Source organism: Strix aluco, chromosome 1, assembly GCF_031877795.1.
Source record: "Strix aluco isolate bStrAlu1 chromosome 1, bStrAlu1.hap1, whole genome shotgun sequence".
Taxonomy (NCBI): Eukaryota; Metazoa; Chordata; class Aves; order Strigiformes; family Strigidae; genus Strix; species Strix aluco.
In genome coordinates, this window is record NC_133931.1 from 124,824,266 (window position 1) to 124,849,610 (window position 25,345).

Here is a 25,345-nt window from a genome sequence, read left to right on the forward strand (position 1 = left end):
AATATTTCCTTTTCCACTTTAGACATGAGGAAATAGAGAATAGGAGACATGAAATGATCAGCTGAGATAACACAGAATTCTGTAACAGAACCCAGAGTTAAGCCCAGATTTTCTGAAAACTAGACGAATATACACTAATTCACAGCTCCTATGTTTTCCATAGTACTACTAGACATATGAATTGTAGAACTGGGAATGATATTGAAAAACATCAAGTCTCAGCTAGCATGCACCAAGGCACAGATCTCATTCACACATTGCTCAAGCTCCCTTTTTTAGTCATACACTTTTACTGGAACTATGCTGCTTTATTAAAAACAAACAAACAAACCACTGTTAACATTAACTAGTAGAGTCCTTGGGACAGGATGAAGGTGGCCTGGTGCCTAGAGATAGTATGAAATAGGGCTGCTTGCAATTCTGTTATCACACATGAATCACCAGCAACACAATACATAACATGGCTGTTTCAGTACTAGTGGGTGTCAGTATCTGAGCTGCTAGAAAGAGAAATGCAGAGATATTTTGGTTAGGCTAGGTTACTGCTCCTGTAATATCTCATTCAAAACTCTAAAAAGAGTAGGAAGTCAAAGGAAGCAGGAGGTATGACAGGGGAAGGAGGCATAATGTGCTAAATTGACTACATAAGCCAACATTTATATGCTTATAAAGGTATGCCAACAAAACAGGAGAGCATTCTGAACAAAGAACATACAGTTTTGAAACTGCATATTCATAATACTGCATTGTGGAAAGTATGGATGAATTAGGGTTAAGAAAAACACCTGCTGGAAAGGCTCAGTGAATTCTTCAGCTAGAGAGCAAACGAAAGGAAGGACATGAATCATCCTGTAACTGGTTATGTTCAAAGGAACCTGAAGTTCAAAAAGTTATTTGTTTCCCAAATTATTATTTTACTTGCATTTCATTTTTTATCTAAAAGTGAGTCAATTTCTGAAGTCAACATTCACCAAGAACAGTCTGCAAAACAGATTACCAAAGAATTACAGAACAGTCGGGGTTCAATTTCTTCATTAATTGTACATATTAATATTTGTTGTGATATCCAGTGGGAAGTGGTTTCATTAATGCAGATATTGTAAGAGTTAATAGACCTGAATAGAGAGGGAACTAAAAATGTAATGGTGCACAAAAAAGCCTTGATATTAGGAAGAATGCTGAGAAAACTTTGCTTATTTCCCTGAAATTGGGAATACCTCCTACAGGGAAATGTTACAGAGTCCACACTGTTTATTTGACTGGAAAGACTGATAAAATATACATGCTATAGAGAATCAGTAGCCTATGTTGAGAAATCAAATGGTTTGCCTTAGCAGGTCTTAATCTCAGATTATCCAAACTTTATGAAGAGGCAAGCAGATTTCAGATTTGTCTAAATAAAAATTTCTGACAACATTACATAGGAATATGTGTATAGCAATATGTAAAATTTAAAATATTATGCTACAAAAAGAGACTTTTCATTTACGGCCCCTCCTTAAAGAGTGATATCTAGGAGACTATGAGACAAATATGATTTCAGTGATGCTCCAGTTATATTGAGGAGTACAACCATAAGAGGTTAGCACTTCTGGAAAGCAGTTAAAACTATTGTGATCATTCTGGCTGTTTCTATACTAGTAAAATAAACATGCCCAGAAATGTTCCTTGGCACTGAAGACTGCTGGCACAGAATGGTCTATGTCTGAACAAGCAAACTCTATCAACCTTGAAAAGAAGGAGGCTGCATATAAACTGCCAACTGGGAATAATCCCTGGAACAGTCCAACTCCAACCCCTGTACCATGCCTGGGAACTGTTCTGGGCAGTGCTCCTGGGCATGGACTGAAATCACATCAGGGAACATCATAACTATTTAATGGCACAGACAATCGTTTTCCAATGCCCAGGAAGCTTTCCAGGCTCTGTTTAATTTGCAAGTAATTCTATGTCAAAAAATATTTGGTATGGGAAGATGAACTACAGCTGTACAAGTGACTGTTTTGTACGACCACTGAATCGACCATTAAACAAATCTGACTGGGACTGCCATTCTCCATTGTATTTCAGTGATACAGAAAATGTAAAGAAAAAGAAAATTTATATAGTGTAAAAATTTTCCATTAAAAAATCTTGATAGATTCCAATACAGAATACTTGATTTATTCAAGTCCTTGTTCTATTTATTTTCCTTGTAATGAGAGCAGAGGAAATGAAGAGTGAGAGTCACAAAATTGGTGGAAGACAGATTTCTCCATAGTAATGCAGTGGGGTTAGATGCTTATATGAAGGGAAGAAAACTAATGCTTTCACCAAAGTCCATTAACATTCATCCTATAAAGTATCCTAGAGTCAGGTGTGATAACATGGGCTGCCTGTCTCCACAGATGTGTTCTGAATTTTTGTCCTGAACTTGGAGGTCTTCTGAAATGCTTTGCTCTCAGTTTCTGTTCCTTCACTTTTTATAAACACTTGGAACAAGGAAAGAAAGGGGCAGTTGAGAAAATTATTATCTAGCCCAACAATTTAGGATACAAGGGGGGAGGTGGTATCTGGGTTCTGTAATATAGTCTCATGAACATTTAAATATTTGAATAAAGATACACAGCAACTCATTTCTCAGAACACATCATTTTCTGACAGTCAAGGAAGGAGTCAGAAACTACAAATTAAATTCATCTCAGACACAAAAGGGAAGAAATCTAATACCTTGTTCCTCACTAAATTAATGTTCTGCCAAGAGGGCCTATTGGACAAAATTGACATAATGCACAATCATTATTTTTATTAATACTTTAATGAAGATTTTTCTGTAACTGAATTTATCTGACAAATTGTTCTGAAGTCATAAAGCTTGGGTTGGTCAAATTTCTGTATTTTCTAATACATTGTTGTTGGAAAAAAATTCCCAAGCTGACCAGCTGTTGTAAGCAGTAAAGTTGATTTATTTCAGTCCATTGGAAAAGGACTAAAAAGGTAAGATAAACTGCAAAATAGCAGTAGCACTGCTTTATGTAGAGCGATGCATAAAAACATTACAAAATGAGAAACTATGGATAACGGAACTAACTCATTTCAGTACTATCCTACCTTTTATGAGTAAGAATTCAGTCAGGACTACAAAAACTAATTAATTACCTTGCTTATATATTTGGCTCATAAACTGGGAGAACTGCTGTTGTAGGGCCTAGCTGCTCTCTTCAGAAACTAAGCACCTACTTATGTTTTCTTTTTTTTTTTTCCTTAGCTTCCATATTAGAACTCTGAAGGGTTTTTCTCTCTGAAGTCAAAACTCCTTATATCCTGCCATACTTGGTTTCAGGAGTAGCGACCATGAACTATTTAAAAATTTGCTGTTTTTATTAGGGGAAGAGACCAGTCAGCTTACTTCTAACTCTTCTAGTAGCACAGGAATGGTAGTTAACATAAAATAATATAAAAAAATATGTATGATAGTTGACAGAGAGAGAAGTGGATAAAAATATCAATAGTTTAGCAAATAAAGGTAACTCTTCAAGACAAATTAGTGTTAGTTAGGTTAAGGAAAAGTTAGCAAATTTCAGAGGTGTGAAAAAGAGATGAGTTGGGACTTTACACAAACAAGAAGTGGAAGAAACAACCTGAGTGCCAAGAGGCAATCTAAGCAGGGTAAAAATTATGCTGTAGACAAGATGATATGCTGATATCTGATTATTTTAGGTTAAGATATATTATAGTGAGACAACCACAGAGGAGTCTGAGACCCTGAGTGCACTCCTCTGTCTTGGAACCTGTGCTCATATAGAGGCAGTTCCTATCTGATGTCAAAACCTTCCTGAAGCTGTCTCTGAATTCAGGTAAAGTAGGTAAAATGTCTGCCTTACATGGTAACTTCCCTCTCATTATTTTTGAAGTAATCTATACTGTTGTGTTTAAGTAACTATCTTATTTTTTCTGTTTGTTCTCATTTTTGCTCTGTATTCACCTAATCACCATCTACCTATATTTCATGCTACCATACCATGCAAATTAACATATTGTTTTCACAGAATCACAGAATCGTCTAGGTTGGAAAAGACCTTGAAGATCATCCAGTCCAACCATCAACCCAACATTAACAGTTCCCAACTACACCATATCCCTCAGCGCTATGTCGACCCGACTCTTAAACACCTCCAGGGATGGGGACTCCACCACCTCCCTGGGCAGCCCATTCCAATGCCTAACAACCCATTCTGTAAAGAAATGCTTCCTAATATCCAGTCTAAACCTTCCCTGGCGCAACTTGAGGCCATTCCCTCTTGTCTTATTGCTTGTTACTTGGTTAAAGAGACTCATCCTCAGTTCTCTGCAACCTCCTTTCAGGTAGTTGTAGAGGGCGATGAGGTCTCCCCTCAGCCTCCTCTTCTCCAGACTAAACAACCCCAGTTCCCTCAGCCGTTCCAGTGTACTGCACGAGCATGTTAAGTATAAATCTTTTTATTTGTTACCAGGAAAGTCTGTTTTCTTTGAGATGTGTTCCTTGCACTCCTCTAATTATACAATTAAAGTCTAATAGCCACATAAGACCACCATTTGAGACATTTATTTGGGAATCAGCCAGGATATAATGCCTGGTATAGAAAATCAGTCCTGAGAAAGCCCATGACATGGCATAGAATGATGATCAGAAGTCTGAGTCAAGCTCCTTAAAATGTCTAGGATACATATAAATTGCATTCTGAGGCATCTTTCTGTGGAGCCATTTCACAGGCAAGTGTCACCCTTCACCAGTGAAATAGGAACATGTTTGAATTCAAACTTTCTGGTATTAGCTATAAATGTAAGAAATGAACAGATAAAAATGAAACCAAACATAAAAGAATTTGAGGCTGCTGTGTGACTGAATGTGATGCAGTTCTGCCAGCAAATGACTTTAATCCCAAAGTGAATGCCTGTTTAATAGAGCAGGGAAATACCCACTATTATGGCTAGAGCAATCTGGATAAACAAACAATGCAGAATTAAGTCTGAACTCAGCTCTGTTGCTATTTGAAAGATTTATGACTGGCAGAGAAGTTGTGCTTCTAGATATAAATGGTTCATCAAATACTGCATGGGGTTTTGTTTAATTGTTCTAATACAATAAATGAAGAATAAAAAGTCACAACTATGTAAAAGAATTTTCAAAAGAAGTTTCTACAGAAAAGAGCTGTGCTACCTACCTATTTATCTAGTGTTTGATCACTATGGTATCTTAGGTGCATCTGTGAAATTAAACATGGAAATTAAATACAGATTTTGTGATCTTCCTTCCAAATTAATCAGCAAAAGTAAATATTCTCAAAGTTATAAAAAACAGACAGATGTCTACTTTCCCTCCTCTCAGAGGGATTTAACTGCTTAACTGTCCGCTGTACCTTTGATAACTATTTCCTGCATTTATAATAAAACACCTTAAGAATGTGATATATTTGATAGACCTACATGAGACAGACTTTGTATTGAGGTCTTAAAACAGTCTGGTCCTTTTTGTATTGACTGTGATATCTACGTCTTGGCCAAGCAAAACTGAAAATCACAGAAACCTGCAGAGTGGATAATGAACAGAGTTACTAAGCTCCAGAAGACACAGAGACATCTCTGGCAAGGGAATCAATACCTAGTGAAACCAGTCTCAAAATCTGAAAAGCAAATGATATAGTAAGAAACACAAATACATGAGTAGTGTGAGTGATGTAGCTTACATAAGTCACTGTGTTTATACCTAGGTTAAGAAACTTCAAAATGCTTCCCAGTCTTCAGGTCCAGGATTTCATGGAAAATATTTCAACAGAAAGATTAGGATTTCAACGAAATAAGAATTGTAGCAATCTTCTGCCCATTTTCTAGAAATAATTTAATGTTTTGTAACCCAGCCTTGCATTTCTTAAAAATCTCCATCAGTTATGAGCATAACTGTTGTCCTCAAGTTCTGAGTTATTCAGGAAAACAAAGTAAGGCCTACATAAGTAAAAGTGTGTGACTAATGCTGCAGCTGTAAGTAAACTGGCTAGTTTCTGTATCAAAGCAGGATTCGAATTCAGTTGAGTAGATATCAAATCCATTAATGGTAGGCTAGGGATAGTTTTATTCTCTAGCTTTGGGCTGCTGAAAACATCAGTGAGCAGAAAGGAGGACACTGCAGAATAATGTGTGGAGAAAGGAAATTTGAGGAATGAAGCTCATAAGACAAGGTTCTACTAATGCAGAAGAAAGCTCAGGTTTTTGCCCTGAAAAAGTATTCCACATAGGTCTCAGGCGGCATGTACCCATTTTACAATATCAGCTTTGAACCATGTAAAGGGATGATTCTACTCTAGCGGGTCCCACACTGTATCTAGTGGATTGGCTGGTCTTATTCTGATGTGTTGTGGGGCTCTGAGAGCTACTGCACCTTCACTAGAGTTCTTTTCAGAGACTGAACTCTTTAGGTTTATTTGTATTAATCAGGAATTGTTCCAGACAATCTGTACTCAAGGGGAATTACAGAAATTCCACAATAATTCCACGGAATCCAGTACTAACGAATTCCACAAACTTATAAAAAAATGTAGAAAGGCTATTTGCCTGCTATTTATCCACATATCAATCTCAGTGAAAAGTTAGTTCATCTGGCTGCAGGCTAACTTTCAATAAAAACACATTAAGAGCTCAGGATCATCTATGTTCCATAACAGTACTTTTAAATGTACCATTATGTACATTTTACTGATAAGTACATCTTTACCGTTATGTATTTTAAAATGTACCTTCAGGCTCACTGAAGCTTACACTGTCTCCTAAACAGAACTGTCATCCCACTTGAGAATATCTACTACTATGATCTTGTGAGGCTTCTTTCATCAAACAATACCATCACTGGGCTCACTCTGGTTTGAGAAAATGCTTTGTTCATTAAGCACTTCTGTGTCACTTTCTTTTCTTGCTTTACTCCCGTCAGGCTTGCCATGCATTCAAAATTCTCAATTATTGAATGCTAATTTCCTAACAGTTTCTTGCAGTTCATGCGTTTGAATTAGCTTGTCAAATTAAAAGCGACCAGCTTGGAAAGGATTTGAAGAAGTTGGGTGTGGAGCAATTTTCTGCTCAATAAAGTATAGATCTAGTTATCATATCATTCTTATCTGTAATGTATCCAGCCTGACAAATTTACACATTCATTTGTTGCAGTTGATTAAAAAGACCAATTGCTGTCTCAACACAACTTCTAAACCAGAAGAAAAATATGTTGCATTTTAATCAGAGCAAACTCTGACAAAGGGCCACAATTTCTATTTCTCAGATTTTCAATATGATTGCTCCCTAATTTGCAAAGAAAGAGTATACAAGTTAGAAAAATAGTACTGACATTACTTTTCATTTATCACAGGATAAATCTGACCTAATTCAACAGTCTGCTTGTTAAGACTCAGGTGTTAAGACTCTGCCATGTTTTCATATAAAACCACTCCAGCATGAAGAACTGCTGTAGTGGAATACAAATTCTATAGACAGGCAGAATCTGGCACATTTTTTTGCTTTGCCTGAAGCAGCAGTATGATCAGCAAATTCATGAAGTTATACACATTGACAGAGTGGAATATATTTTATAGAATACACTATATTTTAAAACTCTAGTCCTTCTAAAGCATTTAAAATGTGATTTTCCTTGTCATTTGTATATGAATCTATTACACTGATTGGATTATATATGCTCCCTCTGGTGGTTTACTTAATCCATACAAATGCTTTATTTTTTAAAACTTTGTAATACAATGGGTAAGATACTGTGGCCAATTTAGTAATAACAGCACGCTACTGTCAGTTAAATAGTGTTGGGATAAAAACCGCCTGAGTATAAATCAGCAAGTCTTCCTCCCACCTTTTAATTTGGAATTGAAATATGTAATATCCCTAAAGCAAACAAGCAAAGAAAATGAAACTCTCAAATAGTTAAAACCAGGAAGTATTTAAAAGTGAGCATTTGAACCAACCTAGTGGCCTTCTATGATGGAGCGACTACATCAGTGGGCAAGGGAAGAGATACCGATGTTGTCTATCTGGACTTCTGTAAGGCCTCTGACATGGTCCCCCACATCCTTCTCTCTAAATTGGAGAGATATAGATTTGATGGGTGGATTGTTTGGTTGGATGGTCTCATTCAGAGGGTAGATGTCAATGGTTCAATGTCCAAATGGAGATCAATGACAAATGGCATCCTCCAGGGGTCCATACTGGGACCAGTGCTGTTTAATATCTTCATCAATGACATGGACAGTGGGATTGAGTGTGCCCTCAGCAAGTTTGCAGACGACATCAAGCTGAGTGGTGCAGTTGACACACCTGAGGGATGGGATGCCATCCAGAGGGACCTGGACGAGCTTGAGAAGTGAGCCCATGTGAACCTCCTGAGGTTCAACAAGGCCAAGTGCCAGGTCCTGCACCCTGGTCAGGGCAACCTAGTGGGTAGGCTGGGGGATGAAGAGATTGAGAGCAGCCCTGTGGAGAAGAACGTGGGAGTACTGGTGGATGAAAAGCTGGACATGAGCCGGCAACGTGCACTTTCAGCCCAGCAAGCCAACCATATCCTGGGCTGCATCAAGAGAAGTGTAGCCAGCAACTTGAGGAAGGTGACTCTGCTCTCCTGAGACCCCACCTGGAGTACTCTGTCTAGCTCTGGGGCATTCAACATAAGAAGGACATGGACTGGTTGGAGCAGGTCCAGAGGAGGCCCATGAAAATGATCAGAGGGCTGGAACACACAGATGAGCACAGGCTAAGACAGTTGGGTTGTTCAGGTCAGAGAAGAGAAGGCTCTGGGGAGACTTTATTGCAGCCTTTCAATACTTAAAGGGAGTTTATAAGAAAGATGGAGAGAGACTTTTTACTGAGGCCTGTAGCGATAGGACAAGGGGTAATGGTTTTAAACTGAAAGAGGGTAGATTTAGAATAGATATAAGGAAGAAATCTTTTACAATGAGGGTGGTGAAACACTGGAGCAAGTTGCCCAGAGGGGTGGTAGATGCCCCATACCTAGGAATGTTCAAGGTCAGGTTGGATGGGGCTCTGAGCAACCTGATCTAGGTGGAAATGTCCCTGCTCATGGAAGGAGGGGTTGGACTAGATAACCTTTAAAGGTCCCTTCCAACCCAAAACATTTTGTGATTCTATGAAAAGAAATTGAGCTCAACAAATGGATGCTTATGAATGTAGTAACAGGAATAAAAATATTTACAAGTTTACAAGGTAAAACTTCCTTCCTTGCACTGTATTAAGTGTTTTGCCACCTTGCACTGCAATGCCCAAGCTTGTTACCTCACCCATCAAACCAACAGCAACTTCAGTTCTATGCCTTAATTGTAATTTCTTTGCATAAGAAGAACTTCCAGAGCTTTTGAGGAGTGTATTTATAACATCTGAGTTAAAAACTTCTAGATTTCAGGATTTGGGGGTTTTTTTAAGAACTTCATAGCTTTGGTAAAATAAACTGAAGGGCTTAGACCAAAGCATGCCACAACAGGAGATGCTCACTGCACAATTAAGCTAATGTATCTGCACTCTCAGATGATGAGCATTTTTGGTCCTGATCTCATCCGTTGCGTTTCCCTGCTCCGTAATGGAATCTACAACCTCTGTTATGGTGTCAGCTATCAAATAAAAGATGTAGATACCAAACAATCAGCTATGTGTGGAGAAAGATCCTGTGTTTCTTATTTGGATTTAATTATTTCCTTTTGTAAATGAAGGGTTTTATGTAGTCAGATAGTGTGATATTTATTTTCGTGCTTTTTTTTTTCCTAATTCTGTATGGGTGGTACTTTGCTCAGCCAATAAATATTTAAGATTACATAAGACTGTTACTTATACCACAATCTTTAATTCAACACACTTTTTATGAAGATAGTTCTTAACAGGTGGGACATACAGAACAACAAACAAACAAAAAACCTAACCCTTTTTCTTCCTGATATTAAAAATGTCCAGACATAAACTCAGATTTGAAAGTTAACTAAACATGTTTCCAGTTTCTTTCTAAAGGAAGAATAAACAAACAAGACATTTCAAGCTTGCCCAGAAGTTCAGAAGACAAACAATAGGTAACCATTTTTTATCTCATTTACCATAAGGGCACCATGGAAAACTGTCACTTCATATTTCAACTGTAAAATGTTTTCTTAAGAACAGCAAGTGCCTAAAGATTTTCCCTTCCTCACTTTCCAGCTAATCAGCATGGCATGCAAAACAACTCATTTCTTTATTACCTGCTTAGATAGGAACAGAGATTATCATAATAAAAGATTAGAAGTATTAAGATTTAAAACACATTATTGCTACTATTCCCAGACACATTTCTGATTTTTCACTTTGCTCAGAATACATTCCATAAAAACAAGCCGTAACCTTTTCAACTAGTGCTGTTGCTGGCATACAGGATTAAGCATTGAAGTGAAATGTATCACAAATGGGATTCTTTCATCTTTTTAGCTCAGGATTGTTTTAAGAGTACAAGAAGCTTTGGGAGCTGTGTGCATGCACACGGGCAGAATAACTCTGCCTAGAGTGCAGGGAGTGTCCTGGCTCATCACTACACACAGAAAGTCCAACACGTGAATTTGCGCAGTCTGTTCCAGGGCACTTTTCAAACTGGGTGTTTGCGCTCCATGGGTCGATACCATAAAGTGATATGATTTCAAACCAGATTATTCAATGCATAGTCTGGAAAACAGAGACTCTTAAGGATAAAAGTGCATTTAAGCACTTAACATGAGCAAGATCCTTTTGTGAACTGGCATTCCCAAAGCTGAATCTCTTTTCTTGCAGACCGGGAAAAGCCCCCAGCAGGGCTGCCTGGACAGCAGTGAAATACAGTGAAATGCAGACCCTAAATCTTCAGGCAGCCACTGCCTGAGGACAGGGGAGCTGCACTGAGCTGGAGCCATGCAAGGGGGTATGAGTTTCAGTGCTCAGGCTTAAGCACCTAGGCATCTAATGGGCCACCCTTAAGGGGTGCCTTGTGTTCAGAGGACCCAGTTCCCTTACCTCCTGTGCCTCAGGGGATTCTCCGATCATTGTGAGACTGTTGTTGTGTAAAGGGCACACATCATGAGAGCTTCATGGGGCTGGGGGACTTCACTGCTGAGCCCTGCTTAGACTCTGGCAGTTGTAGGTATTTCCTCAGACAAAGTGTTTGATCCCTAGAGACCTTTTTGGTCTTAGATACTTAAGTCCAGAGTTTGGTGAAAAATGTACTTCTAGTACTGCTTTCCTATTCTGCATAACCTCCCTTAGAACCTAAGTGAGTCAGCCAGCAAAACATCATTGGGGATCTAGCCTTTAGGCTTTTAGGTACCCTTGGCATAAGGCAGCCAGTTGTGAGGATTTAAAATTTGAATATAGGTACCAACAGTGACAGCTGAATAAAACTATCACCTAAACTGTTTGCAGCTCTTGCCCTTAGTCCTTCAGTACTCCAGTTCCCTGTCTCCAGTGTTGGGATGACAGTACTATGCTAAACCTGAGGGATGTTGCAAGGATTGGGAGATGCTTTTCTCCTGTTTTAATGAAGTGAAGCATGAGACACATTGAAAACCTGAATCTCCAGCATTCACAAATTGCAAGGGTGTGCTCTTTGTCTGCTTATTTCTGAACTCACTTGAAATATCAGTATCAATTCACTGCCAAAATCTGACACTTTCCTGAAGTTCATGAAAACAAAACGTATCTACAGAATCTGAACATAAATCTTTCCAAAACTTTGTATAAAGGTGGCTTTTAAAAATTCCTTGATCATTTAACCATCATATTTCTGTTCTATTTCAGTGCCAACTCTTTTAAAATTAATAAATACAATTTATTTATCGGAAATTTCCAAGGGAACTCACTATTTCAGTATTGTAAGCAATTTGTACAAATTTAACCTATAAAATAACAGCAAAGTTGCTTAAAGCTTCCAAAAACTTTCCTAGAAAATGACATCTCTAACATGCAGGCTGTACCAAGTGCCTAGAGTATACATTTCAGAAGCATGAAAAGATTATATAAACAGATCTAACATCAAAGAATTCTCCCAGTTTTTACATGCTGGGAAGTCAGAGATAATGAAGGGCAAATAATCCAAGTTTCAGCCACAGGTGACTACTATGAGACAGATGCAAAGTGTTTCTGTCATTTTACAGACATAGATCCTTGTGTAGGAGAAGCTACAATACCATCTTAGCTTACGTATTTTTAGTTAGTCTCTTTTACTTATTGAACAGTTTTACTTATGGAACAGTTATGGAATATACATAGTTCAAAAAAAAGTAGTTCCTAGGGCGATCCTCCATCTGCTGAAGTCAAAAGAAAATAACGTAGTTTGCTTTAGTCATGATGAAACTGTATGACATACGTCATATTGGATTTCAGAGTGGATAGTTTGATGATCCCTTATGAAATGGGAAACTGTGATTTAGGTTTGTAGAGAGTGACAGAAATAGAAGATTTTGTTCTGAATCACCTACAAAAAGAACGTGCCTTTCTTAAGATTGCAGTGTTTGCACAGCAGCTGGGCTAAAGTTACAGGTAGGAAACAACCTACTGTTGTAGAATAAAGTTATTTTCATTCCAACACAGATTGCCCACATGGGGGAGTACAGTTATTCTGCAATGGCTCTGCTGGTCAATTTTTCTTCTGCAGTTACAGGTTTTATATAAACTTGCTGCTTTTCCAACAACTGTACTTTGTTGTGTGAATGATTCAACATACAGTTTAAATTTTATGCGAGGAAAAAAATATACAAGATGCTGTTCTTGGTAGTAATATTGCTCTGGCTAAATAGGGTCATAACTTGTTGAGAAAAAGCAGTTGTAGAATTGGTACAGAGTTTTGTTTCCCCCTGGATACGTGTTTGCTTATTACCCACATGGAAGTCTGTTTGCTCTGGGAGATCGCACTTTAGAGTACCAAAGAGCTACTCTGGCTCCACAGAAGGAACATCATTGTCTGTTACAGCCATATCTGACCCTCATCGCTCCCTAACAGTCTTCTCACTAGCAAACAGACATTATCCCTCTGCAGAAATCAGAGGACTAGGGCAGATTATTATGACACTGGAAGTTCAAAGCCTTCTTCAGGCTTTTGCACCAAAGGCTAATTGCCTTCTCCACCCTGGGCTTTGCCTACAACCAAAAGAGACAGCTTTTGGTTTCTCACCTCCTGAATGAGTGTGTCCAGTCAGCTTTGCAACCCAGAAGCACTACCCAGGCATTACTCTTAAGCATCTGTTTACTTAAAAAATCCTATGAGTACTCATTTGCAAGTGGACCGTAAATATTAATTTTCTTCGTACTCTGGGCACTTCTGAAATGTGTAAGTTAATACTTCATGTAATGCTTTGCCCTTGCTTTTCCAAGCAGATTTTATTCTGTTGCTGGAGAGCAATGTATATCACAACAGGAGATAAACATCTAGGTTGATTTACAAGGCTGATGACTGAAGAGAAGTAACACACAGAAAAAGCTGGAGCACTGTGATGAAAGAACTCACAACTTTCCATCCTTTATAATTTTTAACCAGGACAGTTAGGCTTTCTTGATGAGCAAGTGCTTCTTTATCACATGCAAAAAGAACATTTTAACACAGCAAATTTATTTGAGGGGAGCAAAACCACAGTGTGGTACTGAAGTAAATGATTCTGAGTACTCTCCTGTGATCCAGACATCTCTACTGAGAATGGAATAAGGCTTTTTTTTTTGTATCTCCCTAAAATGAATAAACATGCTGAGGAACAGCAAGGTAAAAGAAGAGAGGCACTTGTTTAGAAGGCAGGTGAGAGTATCCAGAAATGGTAGGGGGCAGAAAATTTGTCAAAGCTGAGACAGGAATGAGTACTGATTGCAATGATCCTGCAGTGTGATGTACCCTAACTAAATAAATGCTCAGTCTTCACATTTTGGAAAGCAAGTTGCCTCTTTTCACAAAGTTTGTATTCACTTACTATTTCAGATCTGTTTCTCTGTAGAGCTGAATTAGTTGAAATAAGTTGCTCATTTCAAAAGCTAGAGGAAAGTGGCCAAGAAAAGCAATGGGGTCTGAGGCAGACATCATCACCACAGCCATGTTTCCAAAGGAAATAACAATTTAAAAAATAAGGCATAAAATCTAGTATAAAATTAAGATGTTCAGGGAACTGGACCATAGCCTCAGAGGTTTTCAAGATCCAGCTGAACAAAATCATGAACAAACTGGTCTGATCTCACAGCTGGCCCTACTTTAAGCAGGAGGTTAGACTAGATGACCTCTAGTAAATCCTTCCATTCTGAACTATTTCACGATTCTATACGCAATGTTTCATTTGTTTAAATCTGGCTGATGCAAATTGGATGGTATGACTGAAATTCCCAGGTAGAGGCATAATCTTAGTTTGCTTTTCTGGATCCTTTTTTAAAGATTTGACTCCAGTTCCTGCTTTTGCTGCTAGTCAAACAATGTCCAAACACAGCCTGTATGAAATGACAGTCTCACTACTGTCAGTAATGAGCTAATTAACAGCAATAAAACTGTTCAGTCTATCTGCTGCAGCATGGAGCCAGCTGTTTTTGGGAAAGAGTGCAGGACCACGTCACAGTAGGTTCATCTTTGACTGCAGTGTGATCTTTACAGGCAAAATGAAAACCAAGATTTTTTCATGCAGAATTTAATTGAATACAAAATTGAATACAAATGTGTTGAGACTGTGTATTTTTCAGCAGTAGACTACACCTTGACAGTTGTGAAGGGGCAGCCACAAATTCACCTAAATACGTGGAAGGGAACACAATGTGACTATGTGCCTTGTGTTGCTTCCTGCTAAAGGTGAAGGATAAAACTTTTAGTTCTCCACAGTGAATTTGTGGCTCAGTGAGCAAAACAGATTTTCCAGCAATTCCAGAACTCAGGAAACGCAGTTCTTCACAAACTACAGAAAACTACAAAGGACCTCAAGGTTTATCTGTGATTCATAAGAGGTTTGAACTCTACCATACAATTGAATTTATCCAAACAGAAATGAAAACACTGGCCACAAAGCAACAGACCTTGCTCAAACCAAAGCCAACAGAAATCAGTGCTACAACATTTATGAATGGAAGGAGAATCAAGCAATGCTTGAAACCAAGAAATTGTCTAAAGCAAGGTAGATCTATTTGTGCTTGCTTGAAACAGTTTTCTACAAGTATCCCTACTCTTGAAGATGTTTGATATGTTTTCTGTGATGTGATTTCATTTAGCTCCAATTCCACTAAAAAGAGGGTTTTTTTTGCAAGAGAAACTGAGAGCAGAGTGACTTTTCAAATTACTTACCACAGGAGTTGAATCTTAAGAAAACATAATAAAAGTCACCCCAAGTTCCTAATTCCATACCATGTTCATCAGCTATTTATCAGTACTTCAACATGGTGTCAAATTATTGCACTGTTTTAGAATGCTAATAGCCTTTTCTCCTTTCATTATGCATCCATTTTATACATAACATTTCTGAACCTAATCACTAGGGTTGAAAAACAAAACAACAATAAATATCCATTATGATACTGCATTTTGTGTCAGAGAACTGGTGTTAAATACATTCTTGCTATGAAGGTCAATGAAGATCAGTGAGTGAAGAACTTTTTGGAAAAGCTGCAGCTGCAGAGTTTCCGTTTTGCTGTTTGCACTCCAGCTGCTCCAGAGTCTAAATCGCTGCTGCTACTGACTTGACTGTCCTTGTCAATGCGACACTGAAAGGCTGAGCAGAACCAGTGTACCCACTACGTATAATGTGAGGTTAAAAGAGAGAAGACTGACTCTTTGGACATATCAGTCTCCCTACCGTTAAGAGAACAAAATCTCAGAATCATATAGGTTGGGAAAGACCTTGAAGATCACCTAGTTTAACCATTAACCTAACACTGACAGTTCCCAACTACAGCATATCCCTCAGCGCTATGTCAACACGACTCTTAAACACCTCCACAAATGGGGACTCCACCACCTCCCTGGGCAGCCCATTCCAACGCCTAACAACCCGTTCTGTAAAGAAATGCTTCCTAATACCTAGTCTAAACCTTCCCTGGCTCAACTTGAGGCCATTCCCTCTTGTCCTATCGCTTGTTACTTCGTTAAAGAGACTCATCCCCAGATCTCTGCAGCTTCCTTTCAGGTAGTTGTAGAGGGCGATGAGGTCTCCCCTCAGCCTCCTCTTCTCCAGACTAAACAACCCCAGTTCCCTCAGCTGCTCCTCGTACGACATGTGCTCCAGACCCTTCACCAGCTTCGTTGCCCTTCTCTGGACACGCTCGAGTAATTCAATGTCCTTTTTGTAGTGAGGGGCCCAAAACTGAACACAGGAATCAAGGTGCAGCCTCACCAGTGCCGAGTACAGGGGTAAGATCACTTCCCTGTCCCTGCTGGCCACCCTATTGCTGATACAAGTCAGAATGCCATTGGCCTTCTTGGCCACCTGGGCACACTACTGGCTCATGTTCAGCCGGCTGTCAATCAACACCCCCAGGTCCCTCTCTGACTGGCAGCTCTCCAGCCACTCCTCCCCAAGCCTGTAGCGCTGCTGGGGGTTGTTGTGGCCCAAGTGCAGCAGCCGGCATTTGGCCTTATTGAAACTCCTACAGTTGGCCTTAGCCCATCGCTCCAGCCTGTCCAGGTCTCTCTGCAGAGCCTCCCTACCCTTGAGCAGATCAACACTCCCACCCAACTTGGTGTCATCTGCAAACTTACTGAGGGTGCACTCGATCCCCTCGTCTAGATCATCAATAAAGATGTTAAACAGGAGAGGCCCCAAAACCGAGCCCTGGGGGACACCACTTGTGACTGGCCGCCAACTGGATTTAACTCCATTCACCACAACTCTTTGGGCCCGGCCATCCAGCCAGTTTTTTACCCAGCAAAGCATATGTCCATCCAAACCATGAGCAGCCAGTTTTGCCAGGAGAATGCTGTGGGAAATGGTGTCAAAGGCCTTACTAAAGTCAAGGTAAACTACGTCCACAGCCTTTCCCTCATCCAATAAGCAGGTCGCCCTGACATAGAAGGAGATCAGGTTTATCAAGCAGGACCTGACTTTCATAAACCCATGCTGACTGGGCCTGATCATCTGGTTGTCCCGCACGTGTTGTATGATGGTACTCAGGATGAGCTGTTCCATCAGCTTCCCGGGCACCGAAGTCAAGCTGACAGGCCTGTAATTTCCCGGATCATCCTTCCGACCCTTCTTATAGATGGGCATCACATTGGACAATTTCCAATCTGTTGGGACCTCCCCGGTCACCCAGGACTGCTGGTAAATGATGGAAAGTGGCTTGGCGAGCACCCCAGCCAGATCCTTCAGCACCCTCGGGTGTATCCCGTCCAGTCCCATAGACTTGTGTCTGTCTATGTGATGCAGTAGGTCCCTGACTGTCTCCTCCTGGATTGTGGGGGGGTCGTTCTCCCAGTCTCTGTCTTCTGGCTGAGGAGGCTGGATTGCCTCAGTACAACTAGTCTTGTTATTAAAGACTGAGGCAAAGAAGGCATTAAGCACCTCAGCCTTCTCCTCATCACTTGTTACCATGCTTCCTCCTAGCAGGGGATGGAGGCTCTCCCTGCTTTTCTTTTGCTGTTGACATACTTATAGAAATATTTCTTGTTGTCCTTGACTGCTGAAGCCAGATTAATTTCCGGCTGGGCTTTACACCTCCTGATTTCCACCCTGCATAGCTTCACAGCATCTTTGTAATCATTGTGAGTCACTAGCCCCTTCTTCCAAAGGCTGTAAACTCTCCTTTTCTCCCTGAGTTGCAGCCAAAGCTCCCTGTTTAGCCAGGGTGGTCTTCTCTGTTGCCGGCTTCTCTTATAGCACTTGGGGACAGCCTGCTCCTGTGCCATTAAGACTTCTTTCTTAAAAAGTGTCCAGCCTTCCTGGACCCCTATACCCTTCAGGATCGTCTCTCAAGGGATCCTGTCAAGCATGTGCTTAAAAAAGACAAAGTCAGCTCTTTGGAAGTCCAGGATGTCAGTTCTGCTGCCCCCTCTCCTGGCCTCTCTAAGAATAGAGAACGCTACTATTTCATGATCGCTGTGCCCTAGTCAGCCTCCAACCACCACATCATCCACCAGTCCTTCTCTGTTCACAAAGAGGAGATCCAGCAGGGCACCTTCTCTGGTCGGTTCAGTCACCAGCTGCATCAGGAAGTTATCTGCCACACATTCCAGGAATCTCCGGGACTGGTCCCACTCTGCTGTGTTGTATTTCCAGCAGATGTCTGGGAAGTTGAAGTCTCCCACAAGAACAAGGGCAAGCGATCGTGAGATTTCTCCTAAATGCCTATAGAATATTTCACCCACCTCTCTGTCCTGGTTGGGTGGCCTATAGTAGACTCTTACTACAACATCTGCCCTGTTGGCCTTCCCCAATTCTAACACAAAGACACTCCACCCTGCTTTCACTACACTTGTGCCCAAAGCAATCATAACAGTCCCTAACATACAGCGCCACCCCACTGCCTCTCCTTCCTTGTCTATCCCTCTGAAAGAGCTTGCAGCCATCAACTGGCACATTCCAGTCATGGGAGACATCTCACCATGTTTCTGTAATAGCCACTATAGCATAATTTTCCTGTTTCATCATGGCTTCAAGCTCCTCCTGTTTGTTAACCCATGCTGTGTGCACTGGTATACATGCACTTCAGATGGGCTGATGTTTTGTTCTCTTTCCCCTTCAAATCTAGTTTAAAGCTCTCTCAATGAGTCCAGCTAACTCCTGCCCCAATATTCTTTTCCCCCTCTGGGACAGGTGCATCCCAGCTGATGCCAAAAGGTCTGGCGTCCTGTATACTAACCCATGATTGAAAAATCTGAAGCCCTGACGGTAACACCAGTCTTGGAGCCACAAGTTCATCTGTTGAGGTCTCCTGTAATCTTCTTCATCCACCCCTGCAACTGAAGGGGTGGAGGAGAACACAATTTGTGCCCCCGACCCTTAACCAGTTTCCCCAAGGCCCTGAAATCTCTCTTCATTGATTTAGGACTTCTCCTGCTAATATTGTCACCTGAAAAACCAAGAGAGGGTAGTAGTCCTTGGGCCTTGGTGAGTTTTGCCGTGAGGTCCTTCACCCAGGCCCCAGGGAGGCAACAGACTTTCCTATGAAGTGGGTCTGGTCTGCATATTGGGCCTTTGATACCCCTCCGAATGGAGTCACCCACTACAATGACTCTTCCGGGGTTCTTTTTAGAACTGGTTTTAATACCTGGTCTAGAACGACCTGGCCTTGGTGGACCTTGGTCTTCCTCCTTGTTTGACTCATTTTCTTTGTCCTTCTCTACTTCATTCAAAAGTTCCAGGGCCCCATATCTGTTGTGAAGGGACACCATGGAAGGTGAGGAGGTCGAGAGAGGATTTTCCTGCCTCCCTGAGCAGGGACCTGTTTCCAGTCTCCCCCATCTCTTCTGCCTGGCAGCAAGAGGGTGAGGGATTGCCTGCCTCTTTTGGAGCCTCCATTTGCTCCTGATGCTTCAGGGGTGCTAAGGTGCTACTCCACCAATCAATTTCCCTTTCACACTCCCTAATACTTCTTAATCTTTCAACTTCTTCTTTGAGTTCTGCCACCAGGCTGAGCAGGTCATCCAGCTGATCACAGCGCACACAGGTGTTGTCACTGCTGCCCTCCGAGAGGATTGACAGGCTCAGGCACTCCCTGCAGCCTGGGACCTGCACCACTGCATGTTTGTGTGGCAGCTCTGTCTGGGTCACCACGTTCTTTCTGGTGGTGGTTTTGACCCAAGTGGAGACCATGGTTCAGTCTACTTGTGGAGGACAATAAGATGAAACTAGCTCAGATAAGTTCTAGACCCAGGAGATGGACTGGGCCCTGTCCACTCGCCCTGCCTGCACGAACTGCCATGCAAACTGCCGTGCCTCACCCTTCTGAACGTGTACGTCTTTATAGTTACATTATGACTCTGCATCTCCACATGGTTATGTTATTTTTGATAAAGCAGGGATACAGGGAGAAAATATGAATTTTACTATGATTTCTACTTCTTGTTCTCATTCAACAGGATTTTAAAGTAGGGTTAAGGAAATAGGAACAATGTCTTAACTCCCAAAACAACTGTTTTGACTATTCTTGCCTATTTTCTTTGCTGAAGTGAGACAATGATGTGTTGCTAGTGATCACAATTGAAGGTTATGTTCATGTCAATGCATGTATATAAGACCTAAATATAACAACCTTTTGTGTTGAATAACCTATAGGCAATATTTTTGGATATCATTTGAGCACAGCTGCATACCCACACAAAAAAGAAAAATCCTTTTCTTTACCTTTGGAGTTTACTGCACCAGCTGCAGTTGAAACCAATCTGGGCAGTGACACAGGGACCACAGCTGGTAAACTGGAGACATGCTGGGATGTAGATAAACAAACACAAATTATTACATTAGTCTCACAAATAATTATCCTAAAAAGCACAAAGGAAGCATACATCTTCTGATAATATGTATTTAGGGACTCAACAGGTTCACACATGTCCAAACTAAGACATCAAAACCAGCCTATTACAACACATTGCATAACCATACGCACAAAGGTACATTTTAGCTGTAGGATTCCATTTGTAAATGTATTCCCACTTCCACATCTGTTCATTTAGCTTCATTGCTAAATTTTTATCTTTTTGTTTAATATTAAGTATTTCCTTAAATCTCCTTTCTCCCTGGCTCCAGTGTTCCTTGGTGCTGCTAACATTTAGATATAAGCAGATAATAAGGCTGGTATGAAAATGTGCAAGAACTATAACTGGATTAGAGAAAAGAAAATAGCTGTTTCTGTTTTTTTCACAGTAGTACAGCTGGCAGTTTAAACCCAGAGATTTCTAAACAATGTAGTTTTACCTTGGACAAAAGAGGCATATGAACTGCAAAATGTGTTTGGGGATATTCCTTTGCGATGTGATGCACAACACATAGAAGAATTTGTGTTTGCCTCGCAAGCATGAAAACTGTTCTTTTTTTCTCAAGGAAACAAATTTAAAGGCAATATAATCATGCTTCTGAAAAAATGATTTGGCACAAATTTCATTCAAAAACTACTGGGAGCTATATACCTATAAACTAACTTGAGATACATGAGGATGCACTGGATAATGTAGCATCCATCTGGGAATAAATCTGAGAGAGGATAAATTAATCTGTCCATGACTCCAAGTCCACAGATAACCAAAATATTTAAAATTGTGTGTGTGTTGCTGGGAGGGGGAGGGGAGTCCTTCCCAGATCTGGCTCCTGCCCATTTTATGTTTTACTTACTTGGAAGAGGTATCATTTCAACAGCTGAGAGATTGGTAATCTTTGACATCTGTAGCTCCACCCTGTGGTACTCATAAATTGTTCTTCTACGGACATCTACCAGGAAAGAGAAATAAAAATATTTTCACACTTTACTATTTTTCAGTCTGTAGATTGTGAAAAATAATGGACGTGATGATTGCTCACTGTTCCTTAGATGCACACATGCCACCGATTTTCCTCAAGAATATATTTTTAACTTTAGACAGCATGAAGGAACATGTAATAGGTATAGATAGAGAAATTTTTACTTGAGAAACCATCAGAGCTGACAGAATAGGCACCTATTCCTGGTAAAGGATTATGAAAACACTGAGTGTGCTCTCACGCATCTTAGTCATTCATTTAAGCAGAAATTCTAGAGTATACTGTCAGACATTTTAGGATATATTTCAGATGTTTGCTTTCCTAAGACATTTCTCAGCTTAGAGATTTGAGAGAAATGCTTTACATGCTCACTTTGTCAGCTGTCAAGATGTACAAACAAAACTGATTTCATTGCTTAATCAAATTTGTTAGCCACGAGGTAGATCACATCTAAATGTGCTAGAACATTTTTTCATATTATAACATTAAAGAAGACAAGTCTTCCTAAACATCCAATGTTATGCGTAATCTTTACACAAGGTGACTGCACCTAAGTTTCTCAAAGCAGAAATTCAATAGTCAATGCACTGTTCTTATGGGCTTTGAACATAAACAACTGTGAGACCCAACCTCAGATAAGTGTGAAAAAATCACATACTTGTCAGTTTCCAGATCAACATCCTATAATGTATTCTGAACATTCCAGATTTTCAGTGCATGGTTGAAATGCAGACTGGTGAGCTTGTACATTTGCAAATTAAAAGTACAGCCTATACTGCCAATCTGACACAATAATGATGATTTCCTGGTGTGCTGGATTAAATTTTACATCCTTTTTAAAGGCCTGCTAAACTAATTGAAATCAATGCTAAATACAATCACTGACCTTGTGTAACCACGCCAGAGAGGAGTAAAGGGTTATATACAGAGAAATAGCAGGTTACTCTGGTCAATGGCTGTCCTGAGTCTACATGCAACAGAAGAAAAGGAATTGCAGGCAGCCACAAACCCAATCTTAGGCAGTCTTTTGTGCTGCCAGCCCTGTATGGATTAGAGCACACCTTGTTGCTTGGTATAAAGGCTCTGTTCCTGCAGCTTGAAGTGGACTTACACAGGCTCCCCAGCTGTTAAGCAATCACATAGCACCAAATTCAAAGTGTTTTTCACAATCTCTTGTTAGGAGGGATGTTGTAGGCATTTTCAGACAGAAGATGGAACCTCAACTAAAATCAGTCAAAAATAAATACAAATTTTTAAGGGAAGAGAGAAAGTGCACTAAGGTGTCCTGTGGCTAAGGTGCCTCTTGGCTCAAGTGGAGGAGGCTTTCTAAGAGGGATGGCCAATATCTAAAAGCACAACTGTGGGAATCCCCTTTACACCACACAGAAACTAACCATCAAGGTATTGGTGTCAGTTGGAATAAACAGGACAATCTCTGAGGAGGGATGGGGAGGCAGAAGCAGAGTTGTGCTGGGTGGGATAACTTTCTCCTGCAACAGCCAGGATCGCTGCAGGTAAAGCACCTTCTCTGCCCTCTCTCACTGCATAAGCTCCCAGGCACAGGTAGGCAATGTCTGGCTTTCAGACAGTAATATTTCTGTTTAGCTCCAAATCAGCACCTTTGCCAAGCAGTTCCTCTTGCCATTTATCTGAAGCTGACTTTGCTTTGGATTTACCCCTCCTGAGAGCAGATTTCTCTTTTGGCATGAAATGTGCTTATAATTGAGTTAGTTTTATGTTTTACCTACAAAGTCATTCTGACTAGTTAAAAGACAGATATGGGGATGTGCTGAACATTTACTCCAATAATGGCCTTAGCCATGTCCTTCAAATCCACTGGACAGAAAGGGTTTTCAAGACAAAGCTAATCTTGTGCTGGGGTGGGGAAAATCTCTTGCCAGCAGTGAGAGGTTTATGCTCCCAGGATGGTAAGTCACATAAAAGCACCTGCCAAATCAGAGTGATCAGGAAATGTGTTTGGAATTAACTCCTGCCAATGCTGAAGGCTGTAATTTGTTTCCACAGAAATCTTTATCCTTCTGTCCAAAAAAATAAGCAAATGAATACATAAATTAAAATGTTAGGTGCCGACACTTTAATTGAACTTCATCTCATCAGTAGTGGTACAGGCTGGTATGCTATAATCCTGTTTACTCTGAACCTTTCCTAACAGACTTCTGACAGGCCTTACAAGAAATAAGGAGCTTTTGGCTTTCCAAAAATCCAGTAAGAATCACTGACTCAGGTCACAGCCACTTTTATCTCACCCAGTGCATGAAATTTCTAAAAACCACTGATTTTAAGTTTGTTATAAAAAAAAAAATTCCCAATCATGCATATTTCAGCATGACTGTTGATCCCATTAAATCCCACTGCCTGGTAGACTCGGGTTAGATCTTTTCTTCTTCAGGAAGAAGACTGTGCCAACCACAGGTGGTGAGTTTGCATACAAGGGATCTATCTACTGTAAGAAATCTAAGCAGAGAGAGGTATTTGCATAGTCACATTCTAACAGCTTTGTATATACTTGCAGGCAGGTGGTTGGAAACATGAGTGTTCGAATTTATCTGCCTGGCCAGATTGTAAAAACATGCAGATGTAGATTCTTTTGAAAGTCTGACTTGAAACATGCCATGCTTAGCTCCTCAAAATGCACTTTTTTTCTCCCTATTTATAATTCTGAGCCTGTATCCCCTTAACAAAACAGGCTAGAGAAGCTAAACTCAACAGGATAAACAGAAAAATGAATACCCTCCCCTGACACTTACCCTTCAACCTTTCCACACACACTCCTGCTTTAACTGCCTTCACTCAGATGGAACTTGTTCTTTGTCTTATGCTACCTATTTAGCTCTTTTACAAACAAGTACAAGTGCAGAATCACAAAGAGCTTATGAGCCCACATACTTCAGTATGCACTTTAACTTAACAAGAACTAGTGGAATCATTTGATGTAGTAACAGACAAAAATTTAAGCATCATGTGCAGCTTTTTTTCTGAAAAGAGGCATTACATCAGGTCTAATAGAGAAGGGAGGAAAGGAAAAGGACATTTTGCATACATATGTACTTTTGAAGTACAATTCCTGGTTCTGAATTTCAGAAAATATGTATATATTCTCCTCCTAGTCATGAAAATATTTTACTTTTCTGTAGGTCTGAGTATTTCAAACACCCCTTTTAACCAAATGATAGATTTTTTTTTTAAATAACAGATTCTATTTTTTTACATTTTGTTTAATTTACAGCATGGTCCAAATTGTTCTTTAGTTTGTTTCTGTGGCATGTACCTGCGCTATCTTTGAATACAAAGCCAAAGGTACAGTTCCAGCAGAAAAAGCTGAAGAAAACACCAACTACTTGAGGTAAGTACGTTCCTCAGTGACCCAGAGAGATAACATCAGGGGTCAGAAGGCCAATTGAAAGAATCCTTTCAAGGGATTAAGCAATGGATCAGTAAATTATAGATGTGCAAGATTCTAGTGCGACAAAACATTTATATGTAGTTTTATCACAGTAGTTTTAAACTAAATAATGGCATATAAATATTCTATGAAACAGAACAGCCAGAGTTAACTAAATGTACTAGATAGGGAGACTGCTCTGGAGATGGAGCAGTGCCAGAAGAGCACCAATGACTTCCTAACATATCTGAAGGGTAATAAACCATTCTAAATATGTGTCCAACAGATGAACAATCTCTCTGGTACTTTTCCATCACATAATCACTTCTCCTCACACAGCATTCCTCAGCTAAAACCTGCAACCCAGTGAAATGTGAAAATATTGGAGAAGCCGGTCTGATTTTTAAAAAATAAATATACACAAATAAAAATCTTTGTCAGTGAAAGATTTCTAGGGAATTGAGATTGGACATATACCCAGCAAAAAGTGCTAAACGAGGCCGTACGTATTCACACAGCTGCACTTTCATTTTTAAGTCTA

The 25,345-nt window shown here is 40.1% G+C and overlaps 1 protein-coding gene across 1 annotated transcript in view; it reads right to left on the reverse strand.

Annotated features, from left to right (window-relative positions):
- PLXDC2 (plexin domain containing 2) overlaps positions 1–25,345 on the reverse strand; it is a 279,813-nt gene that overhangs the window by 38,220 nt on the left and 216,248 nt on the right. The window contains exons 8-9 of the mRNA XM_074834342.1: positions 21,276–21,371; positions 20,292–20,373 (exon numbers count right to left, since the gene is read on the reverse strand). Of these exons, the coding sequence (XP_074690443.1) occupies positions 20,292–20,373; positions 21,276–21,371 (178 nt within the window). The remainder of the gene's footprint in view (positions 1–20,291; positions 20,374–21,275; positions 21,372–25,345) is intronic.